The sequence below is a fragment of the Trachurus japonicus genome, chromosome 21 (genome assembly GCF_045865225.1).
Source record: "Trachurus japonicus isolate A0001 chromosome 21, Traja_1.0".
In the NCBI taxonomy this organism is placed as follows: domain Eukaryota; kingdom Metazoa; phylum Chordata; class Actinopteri; order Carangiformes; family Carangidae; genus Trachurus; species Trachurus japonicus.
The window spans coordinates 24010560-24025685 of record NC_140927.1 but is presented as its reverse complement, the minus strand read 5'-3'; the positions used below and the strand labels follow the sequence as shown (position 1 = coordinate 24025685).

Genomic DNA, 15126 nt, shown 5'->3' with positions numbered 1-15126 from the left:
TAAAGGCATAAAATGCACGCAAAAAGTTTATACGCTTGGGAGGGGGTGGATATTGTCCAGCGTATCGAATAAAGGAAATGCGATTTTTTTGTGATGGAAACAGATTATGCGAAATTAGGCAGATTTTTTGGTGAAGCTGCTGGACTTCACCCAGCGACGCCCCGGTCTCTCCCAGCTCTCTCCTCCTGCACTGCAACACAAACGCGCTCCGTAACCCATAATCTTTTGTTCATTTTAGACTGTTAAGAGACTACACAACACAAAGACACGCCGTAACATCGTTATGTAACTTATTGATTTTTTCAACCACCGCTTTCGTATGTTAAACAGATGCACATGGAGGAGAGGGAGCATAACCAAAACAGCGTAAAAGCGAGCAGACTGTCCACAGTTCCTACGATGTCTTTCTGTGTAAAAATATCTCATGTTACAACAAAAAACCTGCAGTTTATATTCAAGTGCGGCCTATAGGCCTATATGTAATTTTCTTTTAAAATGTAGCTGGTGCGGATTATACAGTGCGTCTATATTCCGGAAAGTACGATAAATTTGTCCATGATGTTGAGTGTCAGCTGAGTGTCAACTGTTGTGGATACAGTCACGCTCTCTTTAGGACGATAATCTCACGGTGCAACTCCTCCTAATAAAAAACAAAAATCGCAAAACACTAATGAATGGAAACGGCATAAATTCGCTTTGCTTTTTGCGCATTTTCACAAAATCCCGCTTTTAAATAAAAAAATTCGATACGACTTGGATGAAAACCCCAGCTATAGAGGAGGCTTAGCTCTACCCATCCTTTGTGTTTGATTTTGAAGCCAACAGGTCACCATGACCTGGGAGTTAATTGAGCTATAAATGCTCAATTTACTGTATAAAATACATACAAAATTCATAAAAAATATTATTTGTGTTTAAATGCTATTAAAACAGGTGTGTGTCATAGAGGAACTTAGAATCTTCTGTCCTGTGTTGATTTTTGAGTCAACAGGTCACATGACCTGGGAGTTATTGAGCTCTAACAACGCCCATATTTACTGTATAAAATATATAAAAAATTCATGTGACCTGTTGGCTCAAAATCAACACAGAATGGCAGCGGTGAGCCTCCTCTATGACACACACCTGTTTTTATTGCATTTAAACACATTTTACTATTTATATGAATTTTTTATATATTTTATACAGTAAATAAATGAAGCATTTATAGCTCAATAACTCCCAGGTCATGTGACCTGTTTGAACTTTCCTCAAAATCAACACAGGATGGTAGAAGCTAAGCCTCCTCTATGAGACCCACCTGTTTTTATGCATTGTGAACACATCTTATATTTTAATATGGATTGTTAATGTAGTGAGAAAGCGCGTGAGTGAGCGAATGTCTTGTTCAAATATCCAAAACTTCACACTAACTTCACTGCATTATCTTAATTCACTATATATCCATCTATTGTGGCTGAAAAACTGGAACAATGACACTTGTAATTTGTTTGGAGTGGGAGGACTCTAACAAAACTAGGACTGAGCTGTGGTTACAAATTTTTATTTTTTTATTGTTTTTTAAGTTTTCTTTTTTGCATTGTTATTTTTTTTGCTTTTATTTATGGAACTGAGTATAGTGAGCGGACACATTATGAGCTTCATTCCTCCAGGCCATCAGACTCCTCACGATACACACTGGAGGATTTTAACAACTTGATTTTTGTTTCTGTTGCCCTTTGCCTTCTCCTCACTATTTTATTATATTTTATTTTTCTCCCGTTTTGCAGCACATCAGTTTTTTTAATAGTTGAGAAGCAGTGAGTTTTAACAATTTGCTGCAAGATATCCAACTAACATAACTGTGTTACAGTATGTGACGAATAAAAGTTCTTGGGATTTGAAAAAACTGGATGCATGTAAAGAGAGTCAGAAAGAGAGGATCGCACCGGTGGTTACAATTAAGTTAGCATTGACAAAGCCTCTCTCCTCCCTCCTCCTCTCTTCCTCCTACCCTCACTCCTCTCCTCCCATCTGTGACTCCTCCTCATCATCCGCATGCCCTCTCATGCCTTCCTCATACTCCTCTTCTTTTATACCTCACTTCCTCAACCCTTCGCCATCCCTCTACCTCCTCCTCCTCCCTCCTCCCTCTCCTGCCCCTCACTCCTCCCCCTTATGTCCGAATAAAGTTCCTTTCTCTACATCACTCACTCCTCACCTCGACATCTCCTTTCTTTCCCCCCTTTTCTCTCCTCCCCCTTCTTCTCCTCCCCTCTTCCTCACCCTCATCTCTCCTCTCCTCTTCCCCTCCATCCCTCTTTCCTCTCCTCCACCTTCACTCCTCTCCTCTCCTTCTCGCCCCCCTTTCCTCTCTCCTCTCCTCTCTCCTACCCTCACTCCTCTCCTCTCTTCTCTTCTCCTCTCCCCCTCACCCCCTTTCCTCTCCTCCCCTCTTCCTCACCCTCATCTCTGCTCTACTCTTCTCCTCCTTCCCTCTTTCCTCTCCTCCACCTTCACTCCTCTCCTCTCCTCTTCCTTCTCGCCCCCCTATACCTCTCTCCCCTCCTCCTCTCCTCTCTCCTACCCCTCACTCCCCTCTACTTCCTCTTCATTCCCCCTCACGCCCCTTTCCTCACCTCCCCTCTCCTCACCCCTCATCTCTATGCTCTACTCTTCTCCTCCTTCCCTCTTTCCTCTCCTCCACCTTCACTCCTCTCCTCTCCTCCGCCCCCCACTTTCCTCTCTCCTCTCCGCACTCTCTCCTCTCTCCTCACTGTCCTCATCCTCTCCTCACCCTCATCCTGCTCTCCTCTCCTACTCCACTCTCGCCCACCTTTCCACTCTCTCCTCTCCACTCCTCCTCCTCTCGCCCACCTCATCCTCCTCCACTCCTCTCCTCCTCTCCTCTGCCTCTCCTCTCCTCTCCTCCCCTCCCCTCTCCACTCGCACCATCCTCACCCTCATCCTCTCCTCTCCTCTTCCCCTCCATCCCTCTTTCCTCTCCTCCACCTTCACTCCTCTCCTCTCCTTCTCGCCCACCTTTCCTTTCCCTTCCTCTCCTCTCCTCTCCTCTCCTCTACTCCTCCTCCTCCTCTCCTCTCCTCTCCTCTCCTCTCCTCTCCTCTCCTCTCCTCTCCTCTCCTCTCCTCCTCCTCTCCTCTCCTCCTCTCTCTCCTCCTACTCCTCCTCCTCCAACCTCCACTCCTCTCCTCTCCTCTCACCTCCTCTCCTCTCCTCTCCTCTCCCTCTCCTCCCCTACACTCCTCCCCTCTCCACCTCTCCTCCCCTCTCCTCTCCTCTCCTCCCCTCTCCACCTCTCCCTCTCCTCCCCTCATCCTCCTCTCCTCCTCTCTCTCCTCTCTTCCTTCCCCTCTCTCTCCTCTCCTCCTTCCCCTCTCTCTCTCCTCTCCTCTCCTCCCCTCTCCTCTCCTCTCCTCTCCTCTCCTCTCCTCCCCTCTCCTCTCCTCCTCTCCTCTCCTCTCTTCTCCTCCCCTCTCCTCTCCTCTCCTCTCCTCTCCTCTCCTCTCCTCTCTTCTCCTCTACTCCTCCTCCTCTCCTCTCCTCTCCTCTCCTCTCCTCTCCTCAGCCTGCATTGTGAACGCTCTACCTGGTGAACCATTACCTGTGTTACTGTAACTTGTTACTGTGTGGTTGAGGAGGAGGAGGAGGAGGAGGAAGAGGAGTCGCTCTACACAGTCTCTGTACCTGTGGGCAGTGTGAGAACCACCACTATTATGGGATGTATCTGTGTTTCTAGATGTGCTGTAGTGTGAAGCAGCTGTAACACTGTTAAATCTGCTCGTGTTTGGTGTCACCACAGTGTAACGAGCCGCCGGCGTCGCCGTGTCAACACACGGACACAAAACCATCAAGGCTGCGCGTCCTCATGTGGCTCCATGACAACGCCGTGACTCAACTCCTACACAGCTGATCACACTGGTAGTCCTCGCCTTCTCTCCTCCTTTCCCTCCTCTCCTCATCCTCTCCTCTCCTCTCTTCTCTTCTCTTCCCCTCTCCTTCTTTCTCTCCTCTCCTCCTTTCCTCCTCCTCATCTCGTCCTCCCTCCCTCTCCTCCCCTCTCATCTCTTCCCCTCTCCTCCTCTCATCCAATCCTCATCCTCTCCTCTGTCCTCCCTCTCCTCTCTTCCCCTCTCCTCCTCCTCTCCTCTCCTCTCCTCCCCTCTCCTCCTCCTCCTCTCCCCCTTTCTCTCCTCTCCTCTATTTCCGCTCCTCCTTTCCTCTTTTCTCTTCCCCTCTCCTCCTCCTCTCCTCTCCTCTCCTCCCCTCTCCTCCTCCTCCTCTCCTCTCCTCCTCATCCTCTCCTCCTCCACTCCTCTCTTCTCTTCTCCTCTTCTTCCCTCTCCTCCTCCTCTCCTCCTTTCTCTCCTCTCCTCTTTTTCCGCTCCTCCTTTCCTCTTTTCTTTTCCCCTCTCCTTCCCTCCTCTCCTCTCCTCCTCCTCTCCTCTCTTCTCTTCTCCTCTTCTCCCCTCTCCTCATTTCTCTCCTCTCCTCCTCCTCTCCTCCTTTCTCTCCTCTCATCTTTTTCCTCTCCTCCTTTCCTCTTTTCTCTTCCCCTCTCCTTCCCTCCTCTCCCCTCTTCTCCTCCTCATCCTCTCCTCCCCTCTCCTTCCCTCCTCTCCTCTCCTCCGCATCCTCTCCTCCACTCCCTCCTCCCCTCCTCTCATCCAATCCTCATCCTCTCCTCTGTCCTCCCTCTCCTCTCTTCCCCTCTCCTCCTCCTCTCCTCTCCTCCCCTCTCCTCTCCTCCTCCTCTCCCCCTTTCTCTCCTCTCCTCTATTTCCGCTCCTCCTTTCCTCTTTTCTCTTCCCCTCTACTTCCCTCCTCTCCTCCTCCACTCCTCCTCTCCTCTCTTCTCTTCTCCTCTTCTTCCCTCTCCTCCTCCTCTCCTCCTTTCTCTCCTCTCATCTTTTTCCTCTCCTCCTTTCCTCTTTTCTCTTCCCCTCTCCTTCCCTCCTCTCCTCCTCATCCTCTCCTCCACTCCCTCCTCCCCTCCTCTCCTCCGCCTTTCTCCTCATCCTTTCCTCATCCTCTCCTCTATCCTCCTTCTCCTCTCCTCTCCTTTTCTCCTCTCCTCCACTCCTCCCTCTCCTCTCCTCTCTTCCCCTCTCCTCTCTCCTCCTCCTCCTCCTCCTCCTCCTCCTCCTCCTCCTCCTCCTCCTCCTCCCCTCTCCTCCCCCCTCAATTTCACCAACTCAAAAATTTGTCACGTTTGATTGGGCTGTCACTAACGAGGCAGCTTGTTACCTCTGGGTAACTATACTGGAGGTCGGGGTTACACCTTTGTACACACACACACACACAAATATAAATATTTACACCTGTTGTTGTTGTTGTTGTGAACGCCTGAACGACAGAATAAAACAACACACAAACAAACTACAACACTGTAAACAATCACACAGCCTGAGCTCCATTATTAGCAGCACTAAGCATCATATTAAAAGTTTTCTCCTCAGCAGCTCCATGCAGACTGAAGAAAGCCCACAGGAAATCTCCTTTAAAAAAAACACAACTACAACAATAACAGTAACAATATTTGTGTAACCAGTGCAGAGACAGATCCAGGACATTTTTTTAGTCGAGCCTTGTCAAGCAACAGAGAAAATACCCTGCGAGGCTGAGTCATTTTTAGTATAATTTAATTTTTTATTTAAACTCAGCAGTGCCATTATCAACAAATAGTGGAAGCTATGCTAATATTAACAAGAAAGCTGAATTTGTTGTATGTTAATTTATAATCTGTTTGTTAAAAACGGTTTTAATTAAATTTCCCTGTCCTGAAACCACAAACTTGCACTTTAATTTGCTAATGAGCTGCCTGTGTTTATGAGCTACAGAGCTGACAGCACTGTGCAAACATGTTGGGCTTCTTATCTAACATGCAACCGAGGGATGAGTCATTGCAACGGAGCCGTTCATTATTTTGTAAAAAATAAATAAATAAATAAATAAAAGTGGTTTATGAGGAAGTTTTGTTTCTCCATTTTTAATCTCTTTGTATGTATTTGGTCTCAGTTTGATAGTTTAACGTCTCTCTTTAGTCATTTTGAGTTTCTCTGTGTCGATTTCTAGTTGTTAAGCATTTGTTTGTTTTGATTTTCTCTTTATATGGATTTTGTGCTTCCACATGGTTCTCTTTATTGAACACTTTATGCTTAATGTCTCTTAATCTCTTAATGTCTGTGTATGCATTTGTGTCTCTACGGTTGTTTATCGTCTCTTTTTAGTTGCTTTGCATCACTTCATGGTCATTTTAATCTATTTTTAATTCATTTGGTCTCTAGTGTCTCTTTGTTGTCATTATCTGTCTCGTTGTAATTGTTTTCCACATTTGTGGTGATCCTTCATCTCTCTGTTTGCAGTTGTTGTCTCTCTGGTTGTTTTAAATGTCTGAGGTCATTTTGTGTCTTAGTGTCTCTTAGTGGGTCTGATTTTTGTCCAGTAGCTTATTTAAATTTAAAATATTTTAGATATTAAACTGATATCCATATTTATTTTATTTTATTAATTTCCAGAAACCTCTACTCTACTCTGTCTCCTTGAATGTGCTCCGAACATTTCAACCGCAGCCGGACAGATCAGCTGCTCACTGAGGCGTAAAACAACTTACGTCAGAGTTGAACCTCAGTTGGCAGACGTTACAGGAGATGACCTGTTTTTTCTTGGGCACCATGGTAACGCCGAAAGTGTGGTTGATGACGGCCTTCTGCACCGGGTCCATCTGCAGGAGACACATGAGAGGTCAGAGGTCGGCAGCGCTGCTCAGGATGAACGGAGGCTGAACTGTGATGACAGAGTGACAGGTCCCTTTATCGCAGACAGTCCACAGCGCCTACAGCTGCAGCCGCCTGTCACTGTTACTGTCCTTCACACACACACACACACACACACACACACACACACACACACACACACACACACACACAAACACACAAACAGACACACACACACACCGTGTTGAAGTTTGGAAACAGTCCAACTGGCGACGTCGTCTCCACAGGGAAGGACAGGAACGGCTTCATCATCACTGAGGGGCCAGTGGCGCCGATCAACCCCGGTAACGCCCCGCCTACTGCTCCGCACCCACTTCCTGCAAACACAAAGAGAGAGGGGGGGGGGGCAGTTTAAATTATTGATTTCTAATAACTGAGTAATGACACCTCTATTGATTGGAGCACTCTCCAGCTCCCAGACTGCCAAAATGTCGTTTTAATTTGGCCGAACATTCAGACCTGGAAAAGAATTTACAGGGTCACAGTGTTGTTACAGAGAAGTCTTTTTCTTCATATCAAAGTACATATTGATAACAAATATAAAACATAGCGACAGACATAAAAATTTGAAATAAGAGTAGACACAATAGCAAAAAAACCACCCCAGAACCTAAAGCTATCAGACTAGGTGACTAGATCTGCTCCTTTAGTTTTCCTGCCACTGAAACCCATAGATCATCCAATCACACGAGCAGTAAGAAATGTGAGAATCCAATTGTTCGCCGAAAGCTTATCGGGGTGTTTCCACCTCATAGCTACTCATTTCTTAGCTGCAGTGAGGTCAGCAAGAAAAAGTCTTTTCTGGTGCCCAGGTGTCAACAACTCAGATAAATCATTCAGGAGTAAAGTTACCAACACCAGAATAGTCAAAGAAAATATATCTGATAGACAAGGACAAGCAGGGGTTAATTTGAGCCGGATCCTGCCGGAACAAGATCCGGCACCTCTTAATTTTGGCCTCCCTGTGTTCCGGTACTTATTTGGGCAGATCCGGCACCTCTCATTAAAAAAAACGTTTTAAAAATGTTTAAAAATAATAAAATAATATGTATTTATTAATTTACAGAACAAATCCCCATAATTCCATTTTGTTTATAGATTTAACGTCATTTGAAAGAGTTGGAGATCTGTTGAAGTTGACGCACTGACCGGTATAGTTTCGCTTCTACCGCGCTGTGCACTGCTGCACTCGCCATTCTCTCTCTCTCCACCCCTCTCTGCCTGTGTGTGTGTGTGTGTGTGTGTGTGTGTGTGTGTGCGTGCGTGTGTGTGCATGTGTGTATGCATGCGTGTGTGTGCGTGTGTGTGCCGCGCGCGCCAATAACGGCGAAAGAGCGAGATGAATGAACGGAACGATATTGCCGAAAAATCTATTCGTGGCGGACGTAATTTATTTGAAACTATGGGAAACAGTGGCCGGAGCAACAGGCTGGACCCTGGCATCAGCCCGCTGACAGCAGGGAGGTTCAGAAGAAGAGGAGAGGCAGTGAGCGGAGAGTAGTGTGGGACGTCCAGCGACAGGTCAGGGATGGGATGCACAACTGTTTGGACAGCAGCTCAGTTCAAGCTGAAGCAGACTTACTATCCCTGGCTTCTTATGGAAAATTCAGGTTTTGCTGCACAACTGAGCTGAGCATACTGTCTATTAATAGGCTGCCGTGCCAATCTTTGAATAATAGAAAGATTTGTGTGATTTATTATAAGCTCTTTTTTTTGTTTGTTTTGACCTGTTGAGAAAATTCCTGCCTGTGGTGATGTGGGCATTTGCCTGTGCTGTACAGAGTAGGCTATAGCCTATATTTGAAATTGAGGCTTGTGTCCCACAGCATGGCATGTCCGCCATCATCGCCCCCCCCCCGACATGCGCCGCATACGTTCCGGGACCTCTGCCCGTCTCGTCATCCCTGAGCTGTCATATGTACTTTGCGTTCCGGCACCTCATGATTTACAAATTAAGCACTGAGGACAAGTACTGTTTTTTCCTATTATCATTATATTCTATTTTTATCAACATCTATGATCTATTCTTATTGTTCTGATTATGAATCTTGTTTCTTTCATTTTCTATTATTGATCATGTGCTCTGTGTTTTTAGAAAAGCCGCCAATAGACTGGTGTTGAAAATGGTACAGGTACATAGAAGGGGCGGGGTGAACAGTGGCTGATTCGCATTTAAAGAGACAGGCACTGAAACCAGCCGTTCAGAAAAGGGTTTTGAGAGGATGAAAAGAGCTGTGATGTTTGGTCCTTGGGGGATTTTGACCGACGCACGTCACAGACATGTCTTTAAGACACCTGGGAACTATTTTAATTTGTGGAAAAGGGGCATAATATGTCTCCTTTAAATGCAGTCCTCTTGGGATCAGGTAAACTTCAGATGGATGAGTTGGTGATTTGGATTACGTGAAGTCAGCAAAATGTCAGACCAGGCCGTGTGTCCCAATCAAAACCAGGTCTAAGTCCTGGAACATCACTTCTCCACTGTTTGTCTAAGAGCAGGTCCTTGTTAGAGGACGTCTAACCGTCTAACCGTCTAACCGTCTAACCATCTAACCCAGAACAAGTAGAGACGAAGCCCCTGGAAGTTCCTCTGTTCGTAATGAGTTTGTAAAAGGAGTGTTGTTTGTTTCAATGACTGACCCCACGGGACTTCTTCTGTTTCTTTAAGCAGCGACAGCACTTTACTAAGTCAGCACTTGACACCCCCTCCTCTGCCTCCCTCCCTCCCTCCTCACCCATTCTGGCAGATATCACAGCTCACAAACACTTTGTGTAGCAGCTAAGAGTCTTTCTATTCTTGATTTAGGAATTTTCACCCACTCGTCCAGCACATCACTTCAAATTCGGAGATTATTTTTAGGAGACGTCTTGCACACGCAGCATGTTTAAGATCTTCCTGCGGATGTCAACGCAGTGATGTTCGCAGTCAGAGGACTGGCGGGGGTCGATCCAAAAAGCTCCAGCTTCTGTTTCTGGACGTAGATGATCGGTCTACTTTGGATCACTATCCTGTTGCACACGTCAGGCTCTTTTCACCGTCACTTTCTTAAATGACTGCAGCACATTTCCATCCAGATTTTATTGGATGGAGAGAGGAGGGGGGGGGGGGTATCCAGTCTGTCCCTCCATCCAATACCGTATGAGTTTTTGTGCCACTGGCTGCTGAACAACCCCAAAGCAGAATATTTCCACTCCCACGCAAAACAGTTAGCAGTTACTTAGTCGTGAGTTTGTAACTATTGAAACTGATTTCGTGCATGAGCTCAGTCAATTTAGTGTCTGTCCTGCAGGGTTTGTACTTACTTTTCTTTTCACTATAAAAAATCAACTAAATATTTAATGTGCCCAGTCTATGAAAGTAAATGCAATTGTACTGTAGAGTTAAAGTAAAGCTCAAAAATCGTTTCTGCTTTCACAGCTCGTCTGTAAAATGGTAAAAGATCAGGAAAAACCTTGAGTTATTACAGCTCAGTAATTTTCCCTTCATGGTATTCAAAGACAGTTTAAGAGCAGCTTGGATTATAATCACACTATAGCCTATCACTAAAGATGAACCTAAATCAGCTGTTACATTACATGTAACATGAGAAGAACCATGTACATAAAAACAGTGTAGCGCTTGATTTGGCTAAATTCGTAAAATTAGCTATACCACAGTGTCGTCTTCTAAGTCTCTAATTAAAACACATCAACAACATCTTTTGTTTAGCATTTCCTGATTTTATCTGAGTTGCTGAGTTTCCCACCGTCTTTTACCTGTTTGTTTCTATACAGCCCTGCCAGTTTTATTGTATTGTATTATTCTATGTTAATGTTTAATGTTTGTTAAGCACTTTGTACTTTCATTTGGTAAGTGCTCTATAAATAAAGTTTATTGTGTGTAGTTATTGATACAGGGTCACAGACAGGGGGAGTGGAGCCAGCAGCTGACACAAGGTGAGGGCAGGTTACTCACACACTCACCTACTGTACAGTCACCAGTTAAACTAATGTGCTAATGTTTTAGGAGGGAGGAAGGAGAACATGTGAAACACCACACAGAAACCTTCTCGCTGTGAGGCAACGCTGCTTAAACTGCACCACCATGTTCAATTCAATTATTTACAGTAAAAATGTCTCTAATGATGCCAACTCTGCAGACATTTTTCCACCAGTGTGTTGATACTGTACCTCTGTGGTTAATTGCTTAAGGCAAGTTTTAATGAATTATATTCACTTAGCAGAGGCTTTTATCCAAACAAACATAGAGGGAACTTTTCCCAATACACTTCATATTTAAAGTCATTATAATACAACATGAACATGAACAAAACCTACTTTTAACGTCTGAGCTTAATCGGCTGTTCACAACTGAGGCCTCTGAGCTAAGAGATTCACTCGTAACTATACGAGCGTGAATCTTAACAAAGATGTTTCAGAGTGACACGGACTCTTCTTGGCAAAGTCGCCAGAGAACAAATGGAGGAAATCCATCCTTGTCTCATGTTTATTTCATTTCAACCTGGAGACCTGAGCAGCTGATCTCCTCCACTTGACACTGACAACATGAAGAACATATGGAGCTGCAGCTGCTGCGGGCGGAGAGAGGCAATAATATAGGGAGGAGGAGAGAAGGTGAATGAGCAGCAGCAGCAGCTATAATGAGTCCATGTGTCCAGTTGCCACAGGGGCAGGAAGAGCTGCTCTGTGCACCTTAACTCTCCTTCGTCTCCTTTTAAAGAGCCACAAACTGATTTTACTCAGGTGTTTACAGTGGGACCCAAGGCAACTACAGCGAGGATCACAGTGCAGAAATTAAACCACACTAATGTATCACAGAGGAAAACCTGCAGCGACACTTCAAAGAAACGTGTCTGCAGTGAAATTAAGGAATAAAAACAAATTAAAATCCAACAAGAGTCGAATCAAGATGTTGTTTTTGAGTCACTCATGTGGGAAGTTCAGGAAAAATATGGTTTGGAGTCTTAAGTCTGAGCCCAAATTGAAGCCAGTGACATATATGAGGAGGTGTTTCATACAAAAACATCATCTACAGTGAGCAGGAATAGATCTGACAGAAGAAATGCATTTCTTCTGTCAGTGTACGTTTATAGTTACGGCTTATAGAAATCCTGCAGTGAATTATTTCATAACAACAGAGTGTGGGAGGAAACAGTGAGAGCAACTGAATCAGCCCTGACAGAGGAGGAAGGAGGAGGAGGAAGAGGAGGAGATGTTCAGGTCTTATTGATTTTGTCCATCTGTTGAATTAAGCAAACCACCCAAATCAATTCTTAATGTCTATTAATTATGTTGTCTTATAATGGATTAAGATTTACTGGCATCCGTTTTAAATGCACTTCCAGCCCTTTGTAATTGCACTAACTGATCGTAATGCATATTAAATGAAATGTACCCCACTGTAATTGAATAAAATATAAATTATTCCAACCTAATTTTAAGTGCACTTATAACCATTTAAACCATTTTAATCACACTGTAACCCAGTTTGAAAACCTTTTAAATCATGGTCACTCATTCAGTATTTACTGCAACTCAAACAAGACCATTTTAAATCCTTAATGACATTGCACTTTATTTCCAGATGTTCCTGTTTTAGCTGATCTGTACTCCCTCATTTTAATATCAAATTATTGTTAAAACATTTTTTTTTATTGTAAATGTTTTTGTGACTTCAGTTTCTTGACACTTTTAGGATTTTATTGTGTTTTTGTTATCTGAGAATTTCATGTAATCTCAACATTGCCATTTCTTGTGTCTATAGGACCTTACATACACCTACATTATAAATGGCGCCTCAACCTCCCTGTATTTCCAAGTAAATGTTGAGTAAATGAATGAATGAATGAATCTTACTCAAACTCATTGTGTAAACATTACAACCCATACTTGTACATTTTAATTACACTACAACCCATTTTAAATTCATTATAACCCGGTCTGTGTGCTCCATCACCAAGTCCAGCTCATTTCAACTGTGGTGTCATGCATTCAAACCCATTACAAAACCACTATTATAACTCACTCTAAAGGCCCTATGATGGACTGTCATCGAGTCTAAACGCACATAATATAATAAATACTGCTACTACTTAAATAAATACATAATAATCTACTATACTCTATTCTAAATGCACTGTAACCCCTCTATAAATAGCTGTAAATACCTTCTCATCTTTTCTAACTGTATTCAATCTAAATCCTTTGCAGATGAGGATGGCAGTTTTATTTTCTTATCTAAATACACTGGATTGAGAGCTTTGGTTTTAACGAGTATCCAAGCCAGACCCGACCAGACCGGGTCAGGCCAGGCCAGTTCCTGGGCAGCTGTGTAGTGTTTTCAGACTGACGTTAGGCTAGCTGTGGATTAGCCGTGTGTCACGCTGCCACTCTGTGAGTTTGCCCTCGTATAACAGAGCTGTGAGTCAGTGTCTGTATTTATCACGACAGCTCTTTATCAAGTTCAGAACAACATGACACAACAGGACGCTGTAATCAAACACATGTAGCCGGACACACGACGGCCCAGATCAGTGACTGGATCAGCTGTCATTGGCTGGAAGATTATTTATGATAGTAAATACAGATTAGAGTCTATTTTTAAAGGTGGTGTGATGTGTCAGCTCCGTGGGGCCTGCCAAAATAAAAGCCTGGCCCTCCAAATAATACACTGGAGATGTATTATTATACTATCGCTGCAAAGATGTAATGATTCCTATTCATATCCAGTATGAAACAGATCTTTACCCTACTACATCTGTCACAGTTTAAATGTTGAAGTTAAGTTGCAAATTAACACACAACATTAAATTACTCTTACTCTAAATGATAAGATGAATAGGATGAGTTCACGATTAGCATTAGTACTTGAAGGTATACTGAGTTTTCAAAAAGGGTGTGGTTGACAGTTTGAGGAAATAAGGGACAAAAACTGATTCAGAAAAAAATATGAGAAGATCAATTTACATGTTAGTCTGCAGCAGTTTGTTCAGTCACCTAACAATTTATATTGCACATTTTCAATTTGTAAGCACCACCTCCATGTTCAGCATTATATCCTCCTGGAAAGAGAAACCCTGACAATGTCCTCAAAGATAACTGAAACCATCGCAAGAAGGATTCACCTTGAAAAAAAAACCTACAACCTTCTGGAAAATGATTGAAATCATCTCAAGGATCACCCAAATCACCTTAAAAAAAACAGAACCTCCTGAAGGACCATGAACAAAACAAAAACAAACTGACTGACCTTCATGGAGGAGGACTGGAGCTGCTGAAAGAAGCACTCAAACATCAAGAACCACTGAAGCTCCTTCATGCAACCTAAAAATTTCACCATGACCCTTTGTACTAGAATCAAACTAGTTATGTGCCCATGGCTGAAGGCAAAAGTGTGACCAAAAACAAAAAAAACAAAACAAGAGACACCTGAGGAGGGGGCAAAATGTCTTGCTCCATCACAGGTGCAACATGAGAAGTCATTTGAAGAACTTCATCCGTTTTGTTCCTACCCTGAACATATGAAAAGTGACAGATGTTCTTATACTTTCTTAGTTCTGCACAGCTGCTCAATTGTTATGTGAAGTGGAAAAGCTGATCGTCTTATGTTGAAGAGTTACTAGCTCAGGTCTGATATCAGAAAGGTATGGCATGGTGGTGTGAGCTGGTAAAACATGTAGGCTACAGTACGAGATGAGAGGCACCTTTACAACCTTTTCATCGACCATTTAAACCTCCTTTAAAACACCTTCAAACTCTTGAGGGACAACATGACTCATCAACAAACACTACAACCATCTCAATAACCCATAATACATCCAAAAGGTCAACTCAAATACGCCGGATACTTTCTCAGAGACGCATCCAAAAGCATTCTTGTCTCCAGATTCGTGAACATCTTCTAACACGCTCATCGTGGGACAATCGAAGCCTTACGACCTTCTTCGGCCGACATCTGAAACCATCTCAGAGGCCGTTAAAACTTTTTTATGCACCCGGAGAATCTGCTCAAGGACGGTTCAAACCAGCCCAAGGACCCTGGGACATCCTGGAGGATACTATTTGAGTCTCCTCAAGGACCACTTAAGCCGTTACAAACCCTGTCTGTCAGGCCGCCTCAACACTCTCTGACCTTTTTCTCCCTTTGGCGTCCATCAACACCACACCCAAATATCTGGCGATTTTACTCTGGAATTTCCTAGTTGTACATTTAATAATTTCTTCGTCTTTTTTTATTTTTTGCATGGATGTACAACATACTACCAGCTGTTATATTTAGTCTGCATGTAGTGTTGAGCTCCTGTTTCCTTTACTATCCATATGAATTGAAGATATTTTTCAGTATGTGTAT

The 15126-nt window shown here is 43.8% G+C and overlaps 1 protein-coding gene across 3 annotated transcripts in view; it reads right to left on the bottom strand.

Moving 5' to 3' along the window:
* znf385b (zinc finger protein 385B) overlaps positions 1-15126 on the bottom strand; it is a 53276-nt gene that overhangs the window by 13282 nt on the left and 24868 nt on the right. For all 3 annotated transcript variants that reach the window (XM_085765416.1, XM_085765415.1, XM_085765417.1), the window contains 2 exons: positions 6957-7093; positions 6614-6724 (listed from right to left, as the gene is read on the bottom strand). In XM_085765416.1, coding sequence (XP_085621542.1) covers positions 6614-6724; positions 6957-7093 — 248 coding nt within the window. The remainder of the gene's footprint in view (positions 1-6613; positions 6725-6956; positions 7094-15126) is intronic.